The 20,499-nt window shown below is 41.7% G+C and overlaps 1 protein-coding gene and 1 long non-coding RNA gene across 7 annotated transcripts in view; one reads left to right on the forward strand and one right to left on the reverse strand.

Moving 5' to 3' along the window:
- Positions 1-20,499, reverse strand: part of HORMAD2 (HORMA domain containing 2) — a 42,139-nt gene that overhangs the window by 21,527 nt on the left and 113 nt on the right. The window contains exons 1-11 of one of the 6 annotated variants that reach the window (XM_084867525.1): positions 18,558-18,640; positions 16,089-16,174; positions 14,489-14,573; positions 12,179-12,320; positions 10,911-10,974; positions 9,621-9,657; positions 7,627-7,647; positions 6,890-6,916; positions 4,915-4,982; positions 1,566-1,717; positions 903-1,156 (exon numbers count right to left, since the gene is read on the reverse strand). In XM_084867525.1, coding sequence (XP_084723651.1) covers positions 903-1,156; positions 1,566-1,717; positions 4,915-4,982; positions 6,890-6,916; positions 7,627-7,647; positions 9,621-9,657; positions 10,911-10,974; positions 12,179-12,320; positions 14,489-14,539 — 816 coding nt within the window. In that variant the 5' untranslated portion in view covers positions 14,540-14,573; positions 16,089-16,174; positions 18,558-18,640. Of the gene's footprint in view, positions 1-902; positions 1,157-1,565; positions 1,718-4,914; positions 4,983-6,889; positions 6,917-7,626; positions 7,648-9,620; positions 9,658-10,910; positions 10,975-12,178; positions 12,321-14,488; positions 14,574-16,088; positions 16,175-18,456; positions 18,641-20,499 lie in introns of those variants that run through there. The other 5 variants (XM_084867524.1, XM_084867522.1, XM_084867527.1 and 2 more) reach the window with 5 other exon arrangements.
- Positions 1-20,499, forward strand: part of LOC311613536 — a 57,604-nt gene that overhangs the window by 15,754 nt on the left and 21,351 nt on the right. Inside the window, exon 3 of the long non-coding RNA XR_014793469.1 lies at positions 18,004-19,135. This is a non-coding gene — a long non-coding RNA (uncharacterized lncRNA). The remainder of the gene's footprint in view (positions 1-18,003; positions 19,136-20,499) is intronic.

Raw genomic sequence — 20,499 nt, forward strand, 5'->3', positions numbered from 1 at the left:
ATCACAGGAGGTTGGCTCCAGGGCATGTCTGGCCTATCTCACCCAGTTCCAATTGGCCAGACCCCAGCAGCAAGCTAACCTATTGGTAAGAGAGTCTGCCCTCTGGTGGTCAGTGTGCATCGTAGTGAACAGTTGAACAGTCAATGGTCAGACACTTAGCACATTAGGCTTTTATATATATAGATATGTATAAGCAGACTCCTAAAATCAATAAGAATGCAAGACAACCCAATAGAACTCAATAGAAAAAATGACAAACCCTGAAAAGACACTTCGCCAAAAAAAGATATCCAACATGGCCAATTAACATATGAAAGGGAGCTCAATTCACTAGTCAGCAGGGAAATGCACATTAAAACCACAATGACATACTACTACCCACCAGAATGATTAAAATGAAAAAGATGGAAAATGCCAAGGGTTGGTGAGGACGTGGAGCAACCACAACTCTCATACATTGCTAATGGAAGTGTGAATTGGCACAACCACTTTGGAAATCGTTTTGTAGTACCTATTAACGGCAAAATGTACACATATCCTTTGACCCAGTAATTCTACTTCTAGCAATTATATTCTTACCAGAAATGTATACATATTTCACTAAAAAATATGTGCAGAATGTTCAGAGAAGTACTATTTCTAACTAGAGGCCCAGTGCATGGATTTGTTTACCAGTGGAGTCCCTCGGCCTGGCCCGTGGACATCCTCCAAGGGGTCCCGGATTGTGAGAGGGTGCGGGTTAGGGTCTAATGGGATGTGCCAGGTACAAAAACTGGGACACAACTACCCGGCTCTTATACCGGGCACACTCCCTGAGACCCTGTCCTAGGATATGACCTGTATAGTAACTGTGTTAACTGTGCTTAACGGAAGCCTGGAGGCTCCCTATCGCTTAGCCTTACTTGGTTGCTGCTCCCCTCCTCTTCCTCATCGCCGTCTGGAGCCTGAGGGGCGACCTCGGAAACGCTGTTCTCCTGAAAGAGGTTATCCTCCAGATCAGACACTCTGGCGGCTTCCGTGATGACCTTGAGTTTCATGTTGTGGAAGCCGGTCGAGACGACGCCCACTTGCAGGTTTACGGGCTCCCCCTCGAACAGCACGACGTGCGAGTTCACCCCGTGTTTAAAGCCGGGGGGCTGGTAATAATCCGGGGTCACTGCAGAATGGAGAGTGGAGAACACTGAGTCTCACAGGACAAACTGGGCTCATCTTTCAGGGTAGCAGCAGACATAGTTTTCTTTCTTTCTTTTCTTTTTTTTTTTTTTTTAATAATATATGTTATTGATTTTTCACAGAGAGGGAGAGAGAGGGATAGAGAGTTAGAAACATCGATGAGAGAATCATTGATCAGCTGCCTCTTGCACACCCCCCACTGGGATGTGCCCGCAACCAAGGTACATGCTCTTGACCGGAATCGAACCCGGGACCCTTCAGTCCGCAGGCTGACACTCTATCCACTGAACCAAACCGGTTTTGGCCAGTTTTCTGATGCCTGCAAAGCCCTTCTCTTCACATGAGATGTCACTTCAGCACTGCAGAGGGGATCTGGCAGAGGGCTGGCCCACCTGCGTTGTAGTAGTGGAGTTTCATAGTGAGGACAACGTCATTGGGAAGGGGGCCGAGGTTCTGCATCAGCATGTACAGTTTGCGGAGTAGCAGGATGCTGGCTTTCTTAATGTGGCCCCTCTTTGTCCCGCTCTCAATGCTCGTGCTGCTGCTGTAACCACATAAAAAACAGCATACTTTTCAGTCAGACACACTATCACAATATCTTTAAAAAGACCAAAACTTTTTACTATAAAATCAAATAAAAATAAATTACACATCAGGACACTCTTGAGACTTCTTTCAGAATGTAAATTAGAGGAGAGGTTGTATTTTTTTTATATATATATAACGTATATACAATAGATTTCTTTAAAGCAAGTTCCCTTAAGGTATTTTAAATATGACCTGCGTTTTTAAAATTTGATTTTTAAATGACCACAGGCTATAATAGTGAGAACAATGGATTTGGAATTAGGAGACTTGACATCGAATAATGGCTCTGCTGCTATTAGCTGAATGACCTCAGTCAAGTCACATGGACATGCTAGGTCAGTTAGCTCATTTATGATAAGCTTGCACACATTTCTATACCTTTTCTAGTATAAAATCTAGGGCCTTTCTGTCATCTGGTTATCTCTCAGAGGTATCTCCTCCTCACTCTTACATGGATTATGATAATGACTATTCTTCCTGCTTTTTTCTTGTCTACACTAAAAAATATTTTCCACACCACCACTGGAATAATATTGCTAATAGAAAAATCTGCTCATGTCACTAGCTTGCTTAAAATTCTCCTATTACATCCATTTTCTTTTCATCAAAATCGAGAATGGTGTACAACGCCTTTCATGACCAGCCATGCCCTCACCCCCACCTCCCTTTGCAGTCACTATCCAGTTACTTCTCATCCACGTGTATTTACACTTTGCTTTCCTTGCTTTTCACTCCTCTTCCTGACTCTCCCGAGTCCTTTCTTTAATACCTAGCCATGTGTCACCTCACCAAGGAAGCCTTCCCTGATAATCCCGTACCTCACCCTGTGTATAGCGTTTGTATGTCCCCTTCTAGACCATGAGTGTCTACGCCTCTCCTCTCCACAGTCCTAAGTTTGGCGCACAGCTAGGTACGTACACAATAAATATTTGTTGAATTAAGGAATGAATGAACAAGTTGGACAAATTACTTTCCAATTCCAACGTTTTCTTTTTCCCAAGAATTTTCATCCCCAATCCACTTCACACTGGAGTAGTTTCCAGGAAGAAGTATGACTGTAATATATTTGCATACTGCCTCTCACATAGTAAGCACTCAATACTGGAAAATAATCCCCAGTAATTGAGCTATCGGAGGCAGTGTGAATTCCTAAAGCAAACATTGTTAAGTAAATACACTTGTTCCTGTTTCAGTTCCGAATAACCTTCAGTTTTGTCTACCAGGATTTAACCAATTTGAAATAGGTAACCAGAGATAGCCATTTAGCTCATGGGATTCTTCAGTATACGTCATATTCACATAAAATCATAATCAAGACTTCCCTGCACTCTTTTAAAAGGGAAATTATCTTTACCATGGAAGAGGTGGTAGGTAATTTTATATGGTGATTATTTAAACAAATGTCTACCTTTGGTTTCTAGGAAATCAGTAATATGTATTACCACTCTCCTTCTTAGTAGCTAAAAGATTTGGCCATTTGTTTTACCATTCACCTCTTGACATACATGCTTTCATAACAAAAGAAATTTCTTGCCCTAGTTAGTTTGGTTCAGTGGATAGAGCGTTGGCCTGCAGACTGAAGGGTTCTGGGTTCAATTTCTGGTCAAGGGCACATGCCTGGATTGCAGGCTCCTCCCCAGCCCAGTACCTAGTCCAGAGGCAACTAATCGATATGTTTCTCCCATATTGATATTTCTCTCTGCCTCTCCCTCTCTTTTTCACTCTCTCTAAAAAGCAATGGAAAAATATCCTCAGGTGAGGATGAGAGAAAGAGAGAGAGAGAGATTGCTCTGGTTGTCATTAGGTCTTACATTTGAATTTCAGAGGATAAAGGCAACTGTTCTGTGTAAGAGAATATGTGTGAAAAGTGCTGAACAATCTGTAGAGTGCTATACAAATGTTAGCTAATGGTGGTTAATATTGCCATTCTCATTCCTGGAACTCACTTCCTCTTCACATCCCAGTGCCATCTGTAAGTCTTACAAATGAGAAAATAATTAAGGAAGTGAATCTTGGAGAGAAATCCTCAAACTTGCAATAAATGATGAAACAGAGCTAACAGCACAGAAATTGAGAATTAGGCCACATTTCTCTTTAGAGTCATCCCCTTGGCACGGAGTCCTCTGAGCCCCGTGCTTTTCACCATCTTCCACCCCCTCCATTCCCTCCATTTCCATTCCATCGCATCAGCAAACTGTGGCTCTTTCTGAACCCAAAAGCTCCTGGTAAGGAAATAAAGAAAATAAATGTGGCTCTTTAATAAAACATCTCCATCTGCACTAAGGACCTTCGGAAGCAAATGTCCTTGTCTTTGCCATTTAACCTATTAGTATATATAAAACTTGGAATTTGATACTTGCTAGGAAAATACAGTGCTTCCCAGTCTTTTCCACACTAAGACATACACAGAAGATTAATTTTGTGGGACATACTGAGGTCAGCAGTGACAGTGATTGTGTCTATAAGCAAATTGTTCGGCGGTTTCATCTACCCCAGATTCGGAGGGCAGAGCGGACCAATATCTTGGCATAGCAATGGAGACATTTTGGTTTAGTGGAAAGACAGAGTCTTTGGAGCTTTTCAATCAACACCATGTAGACGCCTCATTCATATAAGATCTGTGCTGTCTATTAACCACCATTGCCTTCAGGGACCACTATCGCCACACCACCACCACCACTAGGTACCATTACTGAGTGTTTATTATGTGCCAGGCCTGGGCACAGCTCAATATATGCATTATAACTAATCATTACAACAACCATATGAAGTAGATACTGTATTATACCACTCCACTGTGCATACCACTATTTGGGGAGGCTGAGTAATTTGTCCAAAGTTATATAACCAGTAACAGTAACTGGGGTTCCAAGCTAGATCCTCTGCCTTAGGAATTGCAACTCTTAACCACTCACTGTAACTGCTTTAGGCCTTACTAGCACCACCTATGAGAAAAAGAGGAAACGAGAGGACACCCGTTCCCACCGGAAATCTAAATAATTGTCCAACCCCTCTTTAGAGCAGTGCTGGAGTTCTTTGTAGGGTTATTGGGAGAGTTAGAAAGGAAGGATGAGGCCCATCGGTGGCCTCAAGAGGCTTATGTTTACCCCAATCATATCTGTTTCTCGTGTTCATTAAGCAAGTAGATCCTACCTGTCAAAATCCATAGTGATTCCTTTGTTTGTGTATTTGAATTTGAACTGGTATATCTCAGTCACTTTCTAGAAACAGCAAAGGGAAGAGAGAAATAAATTACTTTAAGAAAGAAATCCTTGGTAGTTACAAAATAATTGAAGGAATGAGATTTGTATCCCCACGATATTCATATAGTAATTCTTTAAGGGGCTTATCATGCATTGGGTTGTATAAATCCTTCCTTAATATATTTACAGTTTACCCTCCACACATTTTGTAGTGTGTCTGCAGAAAAGCTACACTACCCTTCTTTACTACTTTCCTTTTTGTCCCTACTTTTGTCAGTTCATCTCAAAACGTCAAGTGCAAAGCACCACAACTTTTTGCACTGCTCAAAGTCTTGTTGGCCTCTGGACTGGGTTAGCATCCTTTACTTAAGATGTGTACGTGACAGACTCTTCACGGGTGTGCTGAAAATTTTAATCCATGTGTAAACTGTATTTTCACTTCAGGTAAATATGAATATTGTTATTGTCTGGGCAGTTTTGCTTATTGGAGGATACAGTTCTATGGATATGAGTCGGGAAACTCGGCATGGAATCAGATAAATGCCAATAATGAAGAGTCTGGAAGCACTCAAAATATTTTTTCAGGAACATAAATGATAGCTCAGAACTTATCACATAATAAGCCTTTGTTTCCTAATTCACTGTTACATTTACTGCGTGTAGCAACGCTCATTTAATAGCTCTCTTTTCACTCAGTAAGATTTTTCTGTAGTGAAGCCCAATTTGCTTAGCATTTCACTACCTCAAAACCACTGATTTCAGGGTTGAAGTTGCGTGTGCATAAGAAAACATAATTTATAATAACTTACCGCACTAAGGAAGTGACCAATTTATTAACAATTTATCAGGAGGGTTTAGTTTGGGAAACTTCCCATCAAAGCTGGGGGGGCGGGGGGAAGCATTTTGAAGTGACACAAGAGACAAAGACCCAGAGGTACTTTGGCATTAAAGAACTGTTACCCGCCTATATGTACCAATTTTTTTCCACCTTGTTCAAACACATATTTATGATCTTGCCAAGAAAGGATTTTAAAGACTAAAAATGCTTAATTTGGTCTTGAATGCCACTAATTAGGCAAAACCCATGGCTTAGAGAAGGAAAATGGAAAGCAAAGGAAAAGGTTAAGGGACCGGAAAGAAAGATAGGAAGAAAGTAAAGAGAGTGAGAAGAGTGCGAGGCTTCTCCCTCCGTTTCTCTGCTGCCGCCACAGTTTCCAGTCAAAGCAGCACGTGTAACTGTTACGTGCCCAAGCTGATACTCCCTTTGGGAGACAGAAAACAAGACAAGCCTCTTGTTCTCTAGAGTCACAGTCTGGCTGGGAAGAGAAAGTATCCACATGAATCAATGGGGAATGTTAAATTGTGGGCTGCCGATGAAAAAGGAATGTGGAGAAGGAAGAAATTTGTGTGAACGGATCAGGCAAAGACTTTCATGAAATGTTTGGATGGAAGTTGGCCTTGAGGATGAGTAGAACTCAATCAGCAGAGAGAAGAAATTTAGAGAAAGAAATAAAGAGGTAATGCTCTGAAAATCTAGGAAAAGGTCAAAAAGTGGAGAATTTAGTCGGGAGAGGGGGGGAGTTTAGAATTATGCACACCTTCCAAAAGGCCACAAACAGAAAGGATTCAGAATCAGTTAAAATGAGTAATAAAATATGGTGTTTATACAAGCGGAGATTCTTAATGTTAACATATTAGGAAATAGGCTCAGTTCCACTCAATGCTTATTTTTCAATGCCCCTAAGTAGTTTTTAAAATCCCATAATAAAGGATTGGTGACATTTATAATAAAACATACTGAAGGAGCTCACTGGGAGTAACTTTGCTCATATGGTAGTGTGGTAACGTAATCTACAGCCCTCAATTTAAGTAAACATTTTTAAATATAATGTACATTTACTACCCATCTCTATGTGTGTTCTTACCTCAGGTTCCTTGGGATTTGGGTAAAGCTGTTTAAGGAAAAATAAACAGCACTTAATTTCTGAAAGATACTACATTAATCCTCACAGAATACATGTTCTATATGAAGAGTTCAATTTGTGCTATATTGAGTACAGAAATAGATAGATAGATAGATAGATAAACAGACAATCTTAAGATACATAGTTCAAGCCAGAGATAGAATAAGCTCATTTTGTAAACATAGCCTTTAGAATAGTCTGTAAACACTGACTATAAGAAAATTGATAACCAGGTATTTATGATTACTGGTTATGATTTGTGACTGAGCTACAAATATATTCTAAATAATTTTTATGGTTTATGATTTTTAAATAAATATTATATTTAAGACTCTCAATGATATCTCATTTTCTTTCTATCTTAATAGCATTCACCATGTTATACCCAGAATAGATAAAACTTCAGAAAACTCTACAAAATTTCAATCTGTGAACTCGAAAAATAAAATTATGATAACCAACAGATGAAGCAGTTGGTATATCCTATATTTTCCCATGTATTACAATATGCCAACAAAATAGTTTGTGATATTTTACTAAAAACTCCTGTTTTAAAAAATTCTATTTTTAAAAAATTCCAAAATGTCATAGGACAGATAAGAAAATTCAGGAAGGCAGAGGGAAGTACTGTTTTAATGTTTCACTTGCCAAAAGACAGTGAAGTAGAGACAGGGTGTGGTCTTTAAATGTATACTTACTGTAAGGATTGCCATGTGTAGCTTCAAGAAAAAAAAATACTGTTATTATATTTTATATACTTTCATTAAAGGCTAATTAAAATATTATTTCAGAGAGGTCCAAAGTTTTGAGTTGAAAAAATACTATTCAGAACAAAAGGGATCCTAATTATTCATTCACTCAGTGAGTGCCTATTACATACACAGGTTTATGGTGGGAAGAGGGGGGATTTAAAGAAAAGAAAAAAAGGAAAGAAAAAGAAAATAATTATCCTTATTCTCTATAAGTTATATTACAGTTTGGGAGGTGAAATATATAAAATAATTTATTACTAGAAATTAAATGTGCCACAAGTATCTAAAAAAAAATGTGCCCTTTGAAACAAATCAACTAAACTAAAAAGTTTTAAGCCTGACATAAATCTATAAAACTTTTGCTCTCCCTACATCTATACATTACTATCCAGATTCTTTCTGCTTGAATATATAGATATACAGATAGAGATATAATGAAGCCTATCATAAAAATGTAAAACTAGATTACAAATGACAAAATTTCAGGACCACAATTTCATAGCAAATTATTCGCCTTTTTCACCCAAAGGACTAAAACTTTAGTGACACTGTGTGGCTATTTTGGTTACTGCATACAATTGATTTTAAGACTACACAGTGCAACTCTGCTGTATATTAATTATTTAATTAAAGTTTATTCATTCTTTTGACATGGCCCCGGCCCTGGCCAGTGGCTCGGCTGGTTGGAGCATTGTCCCATACACCAAAAGTTGTGAGTTCAATTCCGGTCAGGGTACATACCTAGGTTGCAAGTTTGATCCCAGGTCCGGGCCCTTACGGGAGGCAACTGATTGATGTTTCTCTTTCATATCAATGTTTCTCTCTCTTTCTCTTTCCCTTCCCCTCTCTCCAAAAATCAATTTAAAAAACACCATATCCGTGGTGAAGATTAAAGAAAAAATAGACATGGCTCTGATCACAGAACTTGCAGACCAGCAGGGAAGAAAGTATTAAACAAAGAAATATCACACAGATAGGTGCCGGTTGTAATATTTGCGTGAAGAAACAGCACCAGGTGTTTGGGAACAATGGAGGCTGGAGGGAGAGGGCTGTCAGAAAAGGCCTCCCTGAGGAAGTAAACGTTTAGGCTGAGACCTGAAGGGTCCTGGGTAGCCAGGCAAAGGATGCTGGGTAGGAAAGAGTTTTCCAGGCAAAGGGGAGCAATATGCAGAAAGGCAAAGGCACCGGCATAATCTAGATTTGCTATGTGGCTGGGATAAAGAGCAATGGGGAGGGATGCCTTGGGAAAGCAGGTGGAGACTAGCTCACAAAGGCCTTGCAGATCACTTCAGGGTTTCTTAAAGAAATAGGAACCGAGAGGGAGTAAAAAGAAGATACAGATGGAGAGAAGGGGAGAAAGCAGTAATAGGAATTTCATTATATATCTTGTCTCTTCAGCTGGGACCAGAGCCTCTAATTATTACACCCTTTATAGCTATCTTGGGCAGCAAGAAAGATCTGATGCACTTAATATTTAAGCTGCATTTCTAAAAAATTTGAGCTACAGTAGTAGTTATTTTGAGGGAACAGAATATATACATATATACACCATAGTTACCAATAACCAACATAGAATAAAAACCAATTATTCAAGTCCATTTTTCCCTTTCCTATCTGCAAACTGAATCGCCACTATTTGAACATGCTCAGTGTGCTAAATGCCAGATTCTTGTCTCCCCTCTCCCACATCCTGTGGATCTCTTCCAGTGACTTCAGAGGAAATTCTGTGGTCAAAAGATATGAGTATGTAAAAGAGAAGAATGAGGGTTTCATTTCTAATTGATGTAAATGGGACAACAAAAACTTAACATAACAAGAAACTGGTTCGTGAATACAAATGTAGGCACTGGTACAACATTAGAACACAACAAAATAAAGGCTAATCTTTTTTTTTAAGGGATAAAAGATGAGTCTTTGAGTAAATGTTAAGACATTCTTACGTATCCCCTTTCCAAAGCGTCAAAGCAACCTTGAATCCTGTCAAGAAATAAATGCTTGATATCAATTTGGACTAGATGCAAAGCCAAAAAAATTCCAAGTACAGAACTGATTTATATTTTTTGCTTTGAAGTACATTAAATTGATAATCATTTATTTACATTTCCCATTTTATAAATTTTTTAAACTCCCAATACCTTTTACTATGTTAATAGAACTTTATAAATAAAAGGTAAGCGATTTTAGGATACAGAATTACATCTTATTTTTCATGTTGGTTTCCATACTGTTTAGGACACTGGCATGCCTATCCTGAGTAATCAAGTATTGATTGATCTTTTTCTTCATACAAGTCTATTTACTTCAAAAATAACACTAAGACAGTATCTTAAAATTACATGGAATAATTATTACAAATTTGTAGAAAATTATTTTTAAAAGGCAGAAAGAAATTGTTTTAAAGAAGTGTAACCACCACCACAACAAAGAGACATTTAGTTTCACTTAACGCAGCGTAAATACAGACTGAGACAGATGCTATGAAACAGTTACAACCGAGGGCTCCAAGTCAGACTACCCTGAATGTTAACCCCGGGGTCTGCCATCTGCTACTTATGTGATGTTCAGCAATTGAACCTCAGGAAGTCTGTTTCCCCATCTGTGATATGGAAATTGTAAAATATCTCATCAGAGTTAAGATGCACATTCTTTCATATTTTATCATCTCTGATATCAGGATGCATCTTATAACTGGTGGTGTGTCTTGGTTTCGTTAGCAACATTTTTTTTTCTTTCTTACTGGTACATAAATTGTGTAATTTATAAACGACAGCATTTGCTATTCAACTACATAATTAATATGTACTTCATAAAGTTGTTTTGAGATATAAATGAAATCATGATGTAAAATCTCATGCCCTAGAATTTGGCCCTCTGAAGACTCTCAGTAAGTAACACCCATGAGTGTTGTACAGTATGATTTCTGTAAATGCTGGCCTTTTCCTGTCTTTTTGTCATAATTTTTGTTTGCCAAAACTAGAAGTTAATTTATTTGCAAAATCGTTGTTGTTAGAACCATCTGCCTACCCAGTTGTTCATCAAATTTCCTCTAATATTTCTGGTAGCAAGATATTGACCCTAAGGGTTTAAATCTAAAATGTGAAATGTGGTCAAAATAAAGTTTGTGTACATCTTAAAAAAAGAAAGAAATTATGTTAACAAATAAAGTCTTATGGGTAATTTCAGCCATGATAAAAATAATATTCAACTTTTGCAAAATTTCAATTACTTACCATTTAATAATAAGCTCAGACCCAGGAGAGCTTTTATCTTCTCGGAGGATTTTTAAATTGAGGTCTAGAAAAATAGAAACATAGTCTATTTTCATCTACTAAATGACTGTTGTACTAAAATTGTCCATTCTAAATAAAGGTATTTCCTTTATTTTATTTATAAAACTAAGTTTTATAGCTTATAAAAATATTTGGAATCTCTACTAGTAAATAACTAAAAATAAATCCTATGTTGATAATTAGCTTAGTTCTGATTTTTATTCTAGTTTACTAGTCTATACTTACACAATATAGTGAAGGGAGCCGAATATTCCATCCCAAATGTGCCACTTTAGCAAGTAGATTATTTGAAGCTAATGGCAATCCAGACCGAGCTGACACCCTGGTTGGTGTGGCTCAGTGGTTGAGCATCGACCTATGAACCAGGAGGTCATGGTGGATTCCTGGTCAGGGCACGTACCCAGATTACCGGCTCAGTCCCCAATAGGGGGTGTGCAATCAATGATTCTCACTCATCACTGATGTTTCTATCTCTCCCTCTCCCTTTCTCTCTGAAATCAATTTAAAAAAAAAAGAGAGAGAGACACCAACCAGTATTTAAAAAAATAGAAGACCCAGATGACCCCAGGTAAACCTTTACACCTGGCCCAGAAGAGAGCTATTACCAGAGATAACTTTTATCTGATAGACTTTCTAATTTGCATTAACAGTGATAACATCTGATTACCAAGCTCGGCTCCTCTTATCTTCCTGTGAACCGCCCTCCTTCTCTTTGAAACTCCCTGGCCCTCATCCCATTGCTTAGCTCAGAATGGCATTTACATCCTAATTCCCTGCCTTTGCTGTCATATTTGTATGGGCTCCTGTAGATACAGAATTAAATTTGTTTTTCTTGTGTCAATCTTATGTCAGATTAATTACTAGATAAGTCAAGGAATCTAGAAGTGTAGAAGAAAAAGTGTTCGTTCCCAACAGGAGCACAAATGAACTGGTTGCAAAACCGATTTGTGTCACTTATAGGCACTATTAGTTCTTGGCCAGATAACAAATGACAGACTGAGGAAAAAAGAAATCTATATGGACAAGCTCAATAAATCTAAACTAGACCTAAGTAAAACCACTAAACATAGTCAAATTAAAACGGAAAATTAATTAGCAAATTGTTCCTATGCCTTGGACTCAGCACACTGTGAGAAATTAAAGGTTTACTCCTGCCAAATAGAGAAAAGGGACATAATAGCCAAAGTAACCATTGAGTTCAACTTTACCTTCCAAATGGCGGTCTCCATAAGAGCTTTCTGGAAACAGGCCCCTTAAATATGTTATACATGAGATACAAGTAGCAAAAAGTTTCTTCACCGTTGCCAAGGACTCTTCCTGATCACTAATTTGGGATGGGAAAATTGGTCCCTGGAAAAAAATGATGAAAAAGATTAGTATTCCCCCTGGCCTGTGTGCTCAGTGGTTAAACATCGGCCCGAGCACCCCACCCCAATCCCACCTGCCCCCTCTAGAGCTGTCTGCCTGCTCTCTATCGAGGAGCCTGTCTCTATTTTGCTTGGTAATTCAGTTTGTTTATTAAATTCCACATGAGTACACTCATATGGTATGTGTCTTTCTCTGACTTATTTCACTTAGCTATCATTTTTTAAAATATATTTTATTGATTTTTTACAGAGAGGAAGGGAGATGGATAGAGAGTTAGAATCGAACCTGGGACTTTTCAGTACGCAGGCCGACGTTCCATCCACTGAGCCAAACCGGTTTCGGCTTAGCTATCATTTTTATAATGCCTAGTACATGAAAATACTGTAAAACAACACTGTTATCGATTATTTTAATAAGATAGTGTGCTAATGACACGTGATGTTTTACAGCTTAGCTGTCAAGTTACATGACCTAAGTTACTTTATTTCTCTGAGCTTCAGTTTCTTCCTCATTGCAAAGTTTAATTGAAATAATAATATACTAGTAAATCCCTTGGCACAGTGCCTGGCACATGGTAAGTGGTGAATAAATGTTAGCTTCTATAGTTATTATTGTCTAAAATATTAAATAGCAAAATCACTCAAAAGTTACTGGGAGAAATAGCTCATGTAGTCCAAACTACAAAGATCTGCTTATATCAAAGGGCCGATTTGTTAATACTCAGAGAGAAAAATAACTGCCAAGCTGACTGCAGTTCATATATATGGCTCAGCATCTTGGCCCCAGGAAGGAAGCACACTTAGAAAACTAAATGAGATCAGCAGCTTGGTGAGAATATTGAATTCAAGCAAGAAAGATGGCTGCCTGCTCTCTGCCACAGTTCCCCTTCAACTTCAATATTTCTGCGACAGCTTAATATTCCTGAAACAATTATTTTACTCCCTCTCCTGATCAAACCCACTGGCTTCCTACTGATTGCAGAATAAAGTATGAGTTCCTTAGCCTTAAGATCCGTATTATTTTAACCTCAGAGTTCCCATTCAATTTTATTTACTATTTCTGTCCAACAGGACGACACTCGGATTCAGTAAGGATGGTTCTTTGTTATTCTCTGAAACACGCCACGCTCATTTCTTTATTCTGGGGCAAAGCATAGGATAGGCTTCCCTCGTGGAACTCTCTTTCCTCTCCTCTATTAAAATAACTTTCATCATTCAAGATTCATACAAACTACTCCAGGCTATATAAAATCTTATCATTTGTATTGCCTTACTCTCTTTTGCATATATTACTTTGTATATTGACTTCACTCCTGCAAATCTTAATTTAACCAGATTATAAACTTCAAGAAGATGAAGAGTCTTTCTTTTTTAAATCCTCGCCTGAAGATATGCTTTTATTGATTTTTTTAAAGAGGAAGAGAGAGAAACATTGATGCGGGCTCCCATACTGGCCCCCACTGGGGAACAAACCTGCAACCTAGGTATATGCCCTGACCGGGAATCGAACCCGCAATCTTTTGGTGCACAGGACAATGCTCCAACCAGCTGAGCCACCCGGTCAGAGGATAATACACTATTGCATATATATTATATGGTAGTGGGCTCTCAATGAATACATAAATGGTTCATTAATGAATGCCATGGGACAAGATAAACTTGCCAAAATAAACCAGCAAGTCTGCCTAGCCCTGGCATGCCCCCCACGCATCCCAGCATACAAGTTTTTCTCATTGTTCTCTCCCTCAGTTCTTATAACTGCATCGTGTTATACTTCAGAAGTTTCGTGAGTGTTTAATAAGGAACCATTCTCTTTAAACATCTTTTTTGTTTCTGATTTCTTTTATCCTAGAAAATCTAAGTATATAAAAATGAAACAATACCCAGGAAGTTATTCTAATTTTCTGAACATCCTCAGTCCATTAGGCAGTTAACATGTAGACATGCTCTGCCAGAAATTCTGTGCCAATTAACTGATAAAACTGCTGTTAAAAAAAAATGCCAAAGATTGAAGTCATCATTCTGAACTGACTACATAGTCATCGATTTTCTTTTAATTCCATTTTTAATGAAATAGAGTTTATTAGTGAAGCAGTGAGATGGAAAATAGGCTACTGCAGAGACAGAGCAGCCATAATTCTTACTAAATACCTTATATGCCTTGCGAATTCTGATGGGGTGAGAGAGCTGAGCAATGGCCATTATAGTAATGTATCAGGATTCTTTTAAGTCTAACCTGCAAAAAAAAAAAAAGAAAGAAAGAAAAAAGAACCAATTAGAGACCTTGCCCAACATAATCCTTATTGTGAATTTTCCAAAGAAATATTATAAAATTAGCATTTGACTATACTGTTTGGAAAATTAGTTGAATAAACATTTTGATCTCCACAAACAATTTTTTTTTAATTTGGCATAAAGTCTCTGGATCAGTTTTTCCAACCACCCAATGAAAATGTAAGTTGACTTACTTGTTCCCAAATACATTTGGAGGAGAAAAATATTGTAAATCACCTAATGAGTCCTAGCTGGTTTGCCTCAATGGTTAGAGCATTGGGCTACGGACCTAGGGGTCCCGGGACTGGTTCCAGTCAAGGGCACATACGTCGATTACAGGCTCAGTCCCCGGGCCTGGTCCGGGCCCATGTGGGAGGCAACCAATTAATGTGTCTCTCTCATATCGATGTTTCTGTGTCTCTAGAAATCGGTGGGAAAATGTCCTCTGGTGAGGATTGACCCCTCATCAATAATATATTTTTTTCATCCTATTATTCCCTCAAAGTGTAACAGTGCTTTGCATATATCAGCACCTCAAAATAATTTTTTGAACTTCAGGTGTAATTGATTTTCAAAGCCAATTCAAAATTTAATGTTTATACTTCACACCCATTAGGTTGGCTATTCCAAAAAAAAAAAAAAGGAAAATAACAAGAATTGGTGAGGATGTGGAAAAATTAAAACCACTGCTGATTGGAATGCAAAATGGTACAGCTGCTATGAAAACAGTATGGCAGTTCCTCAAAAAGTTAAATAATAACCATATTATCCAGCAAATCTAAGTATATACTCAAAATAAATGAAAGCAGGGATTCAAACAGATACTTGCACACCAATGTTCATAGCAGTATTATTTACAATAGCCAAAAGATGGGACTATCCATCAGCAGTTGGATTTTTTAAAATGTGATATATATATATATATATATATATATATATATATATATATATATATAATGGAAAACTATTCAGTCTTAAAAAGGAATGAAATTCTGATACATCCTGCAACATGGATAATATTACTAAGTGAAATAAGCCAGACCCAAAAGGAAAAATATTGCATGATTCCACTTATATGAGGAAAGTAGTCAAATTCATAGACAGTAGCATAGAGGTTAGCAGAGGTTGGCGGGTAGAAAGAATGGAAAGTTTAATGGGTATAGAGTTTCTGTTTAGGGTACGAAAATTTTCAAGAAACAGAGAGTGGTGATGGTTGTCTCACTCTGTGATGAGCTTGGTGCCACTGAATTGTACACTTGAGAATGAATGAGGTGATGAATTTTGCTATGTACGTTTTATCACAATAAAAACCATTGTTTCAAATACATTGAGGCACTCTGCCTCCCCGGAGCACGCCCACACCCATGCATGCATCCCCCAGAGGCCCGCATCTCCTAAACTCTAAGGGACCCAGGAGACTGGCAACCAGGGCAGCCATGGGCAGCCAAGGCCCAGCCCAGGCTCACCCCAAACCTACCTTCGAGGCCCCCTTTTCCGTGACTTCTCAGCCAAAGCAGCCCTGCCTAGGCAGTCTCCTGTTGCTTCTTCTTTCTTAAGCCCTTCCTTAGGAAAAAAACAAACAAACAGGTTTTCTTTCCATTGCTTCACTCCATTAAAAAAAAAAAAAAAAAGAAAGAAGTAAATTTCCCCTTTTCAAAGGCTTTAATCTAAACTGTGGCTTCTTGTCAAGGTTTTATCCAGTTCTAACCAAAATATTTATAAAATAGTCCGTTAAAAGAAATTCCATTCTGGGTCACCCTGTAACCTGCTTTTGTGTACAGATTCATGCAAGATTCTGGAAGATTTTGCAAATAAAAGAGGGCAGCATTATCTGAGGCCACCAGGTGGTGACAGAGATAATAAACAGGTCATGATTCCTCTCCAGTGACTTCTCCAGAGCAGCGCTAGGGGACGCTCTTTTCCAGTATTTTATGTGAGAATGAAAACCTAATGCTTCTTTGGTCCTTAAAGATGCCAAGGGACCTTTTGTTGACTTCAGGGTATAACTTCATTTTTGAGTGTAACCTTCAAGTCTGACTCAACGTGTCCACTGCTTCCCTTAATGACTGCAAGAAGTTAGGCGGCTCAGTTGGGTGGAATGCTGTCCCATGCACCAAAAGGTTGTGGGTTTGAACCCCAGGCAGGCATGTATCAGAGGCAACTGATCAGTTTCTCTGCCCCCCCTCTCTCCCCCTTTCCGCTCTCAACATAAAAGGGCTCTACAACTGAAGAGACATCCTCTACAACAGTGTTTCCCAAACTTTTGGCCTATGTGCACCCCTTCTATAATTTTTGTAACGCTGAGTGCCCCTCGTACTCATGAGAACGTAGAATTAGGCGCAGCTAAGCACGGTGCAGTGCATATCCCCACCAAACTCCGGTGCAACGCGTACCCCCACCAAACTCTTCCCGTACCCCTGGGGGTACGCCTACCACACTTTGGGAAACACTGCTCTACAACTAATCCAGTCCCTTTTAAAGGGTAAAAAGTCCAGTGGAGGTAGGGTAGTTTTTATAATCAACTAGAGGCCCGGTGCACGAAATTCATGCACTCAGGGTGGGTTGGGAGGGGGAGATGGGGAGGGTGCCTCAGTCTGGCCTGCGCCTTCTCCCAGTCTGGGAGCCCATGGGGGGTGTTCGACTGACGGCAGCTGGACATCCCCCTGAGCTGGCCTGGCTTCTGGCTGAGCCCGTCCGCCCCCTGGTGGTCATTCTGCCATCGGGTCGATTTGCATATTAGCCTTTTTTTATATAGGAGGATGGTGTTGGTGCAGTAGGAAATCCATAAGGCATGGGGGAGGGGGTAGATTTTAGGTGAGAAACTCAACTTAAATCTCACACCACATACAAATACTAATTCAAAATGGGTCACGCATTTAAACTCAAAATATAAAACCATAAAGAAGAGGAAAGCAAACTCCAGCAAAAGGACTTGGATTGCCAAAGATCATCCGGGGACTCCAAGGATTCCCCCGAGTCTGTTTTCATAAATTACTACCCCTCTCCCCCTTGTCACACACACTCCCCTGCTCCAGGCTCACTCAGGGGAAACAGTTCCCAATCTATTAGCTGGGTCTTCATTCATGCTCTCTGGGGTGTGTGTGTGTGTGTGTGTGTGTGTGTGTGTGTGTGTGTTTTAATATCTTCTTCACGCTGCGTTAATTATTCATTCATTCAGCACTTTTCCTGGGCTGGCTACAATGTGCTAAGCTTCCCCTTGGGATTACAAAAATGGGAAAAAGACTGTTCGCACATCTCAAAAGATTTATGCCTCCTTGGGGGGAGAGATGAGATGATGGCCCTAATTAGATTAAGGCCTCTTTGAAGAGCAAGAACCATATTTCTTTTTTCTTCTTTCTTTTTTTTTTTTTTTTTTTTTCCATTTTCGCCAGCCAAGGACACGATGTCCCGCACGCCCCGTCCAGGGCCGGGCCCACGTTTTTCTGGCGATTGGCTAACCCTGCGTTTCAAGACACGCTCCCCCACCCCCGTGCTGTTTGGGGAACTAAAGTCCACGGAGATTAACCGGCACGTCCCGGGCAAAAGCGAAAGGAGAGCTGAGGTCACCGGTCCCCACACCCCTGGGCCTGCGCTGGGCATCGATTCTGGCAGGAAACCTCCATGGCGGCGGCAGACACACCGGGCCGCGCTCACGTCCTTCTCGAAGGTTCCACACCCGACAGACCGACTCCCTGCAGGACGCAGAGTCCCGGTCGTCTCAGCCAACTTCCTCTCCAAAGACGGATTCCTTCTCTTTCCCCCTCGAAAGCTCCACGGAAAAGCTACCTAAGATGGTGGGCGATGCGGGGGTCCCCGCCTCCCCTGGGAAACGGGGTGCGTGTTACCTAGAAGCTTCCCCCCGGGGGCGTCTCCTCACAGAATTCGGCGCCCCAGCGATCTACGTTCACACCGAAACTCTCCCGTGAGAAGAGAAGGAAGCGCTCACAGAGACTTAGAAAACGGACAGTCCCTCAACGGCCCTCTCTCTCCGCCGGCCTCGCGCGTCCGCCTCTCCCCGCCGACGGGGCCGCAACGGCCTTTTCCGGTTCCAACCCGCCCCTCGAGCTCATGAATAACCAATCAGGTCCCCTCGGGGGCGGGAGCGGAGCCACTTCATGAATAATTCATTACTCTCGGCGTACGCCGGCGTCCGTCCCCTCTCCCCTGCTTCATGAATATGCAAATAAGAGCCGAGCGGCGTCCAATAGGCCGCTGGCAGGCTCGGCCCCCTCCACGCGCGGCCCGTGTTTCCGGCCGGACACCTGTTGACAGTTTCCCAGCCCGCACGCCGCGGGCCGGGCGTCTCGCTTCCGGCGGTGCCCGCGCTGCCGAAGCCCGGCCCGCGCCCCGGAGCCTGGGGGACCCGCGTTGAGCACCGGGCGCCACGGGAACCCGGGGGTGCGGGGCTACACAGGACCCAACGGCGCCTTCGACTTGGGGAACCGGTGCCTCGAGGACAGCCTGCCTGCCTGCCGCGGGGCTTCCTGGAGAGACGCCTTCCTCCCCCACCCCCACCCCCCACAGGTGAGGCGGCAGCGGGGAGGGTTTGGGGGCCGGGAGGGGTCTGGGTTAGAGGCCCTGAGGGCTCCTGGGGCCCGGGGCCGGGTCCCAGAGAGACCTGAGGCCCTCGCCGGGCAGCGGGGTGTTGGGGGGGGGAGGGGGCGCTAGAGCCTGGGGGGCCCCGGCCCGCGCGGAAGGGGGATGGAGAGGTCCGGACGGCCGAACTTTCAACCCTCGATGGCATCTCCGCTTCTTTCCTATGCACAGACCCAACATGGCATTGTCTTCAACATGAGTTTGTAATTATGCAAATCAAACGCGCACACGTTCTCCCTGACCTGCCCCTGCCTAACCCGGTCCCTGAGGCAGGGGGGCCCCGGGGAGCGGCTCCCCGCCCCGGAGCCCTGGCCCCGGGCTGAGGCCACACGTAGGCCCGCCCCGTGGAGCTTTGCTCAGGTGCGTGCGGTCCCCGGAGCCGCTGCCACGGGGTCTCCTAGGGAGTGGATGAGGCCTTGGGCCACGGGAAGTTTGTTTTCACTTTGTTTCTGAAAGTAAGGGGGCGGGGAGGGGGAGGAATTCAAGTTGGCGAAAACACGAGTTGATAACATAATGACGAACATCAAAGGTAGGGATGTGATAGTCTTAGAGCAAGGTTCCTCCGCCTCAGCAGTAAGACACCCGCCTTCTCTCGCTCTCTCTCTCTCTCTCTCTCTCTCTCTCTCTCTCTCTCTCTCTCTCTCTCTCTCTTTCTCTCTCTCTCTGTCTCTGCTCCAGGCCTTTCCAACTTCCGCTTTTGCCAGCTCCCTTCTGGCTAAATCGCTAGCCCTGCATGCTGGCTGCTTGGTTCTCCTCTGCCTGTGGGTCTCAGCTCAGTCAACTACCCTGGTCTCCAAAGAGCCTCCCCCCTCCGGCCTATGCTAAGGGCATAAGGGCACCACTCCCACCCCTAAATAGTTATTCTAGTATTTCCTTCATAGAACTTACCACAATCTGGGTTTTATATTTTATTTATTTGTTAGCCTGTAGTGTGTGTGTGTGTGTGTGTGTGTGTGTGTTGTGTGTTGTGTGTTGTGTGTTGTGTGTTTTTCTCCTCCACCTCCTAGTACAGTGGTCGGCAAACTCATTAGTCAACAGAGCCAAATAGCAACAGGACAACGATTGACATTTCTTTGGAGAGCCACATTTTTTAAACTTAAACTTCTTCTAACGCCACTTCTTCAAAATAGACTCGCCCAGGCCGTGGTATTTTGTGGAAGAGCCACACTCAAGAGGCCAAAGAGCCGCAGTTTGCCGACCACAATCCTAGTGTATAAGCAAGCTTCATTTAGAGGCCTGGTCTGTCGGGGTCACCCCGGTCCCCGGTGCCCAGCACAGTGCCTGGCTCAATC

Source organism: Pipistrellus hanaki, assembly GCF_964339955.1.
Source record: "Pipistrellus hanaki genome assembly, chromosome: 19".
Lineage (NCBI taxonomy): Eukaryota > Metazoa > Chordata > Mammalia > Chiroptera > Vespertilionidae > Pipistrellus > Pipistrellus hanaki.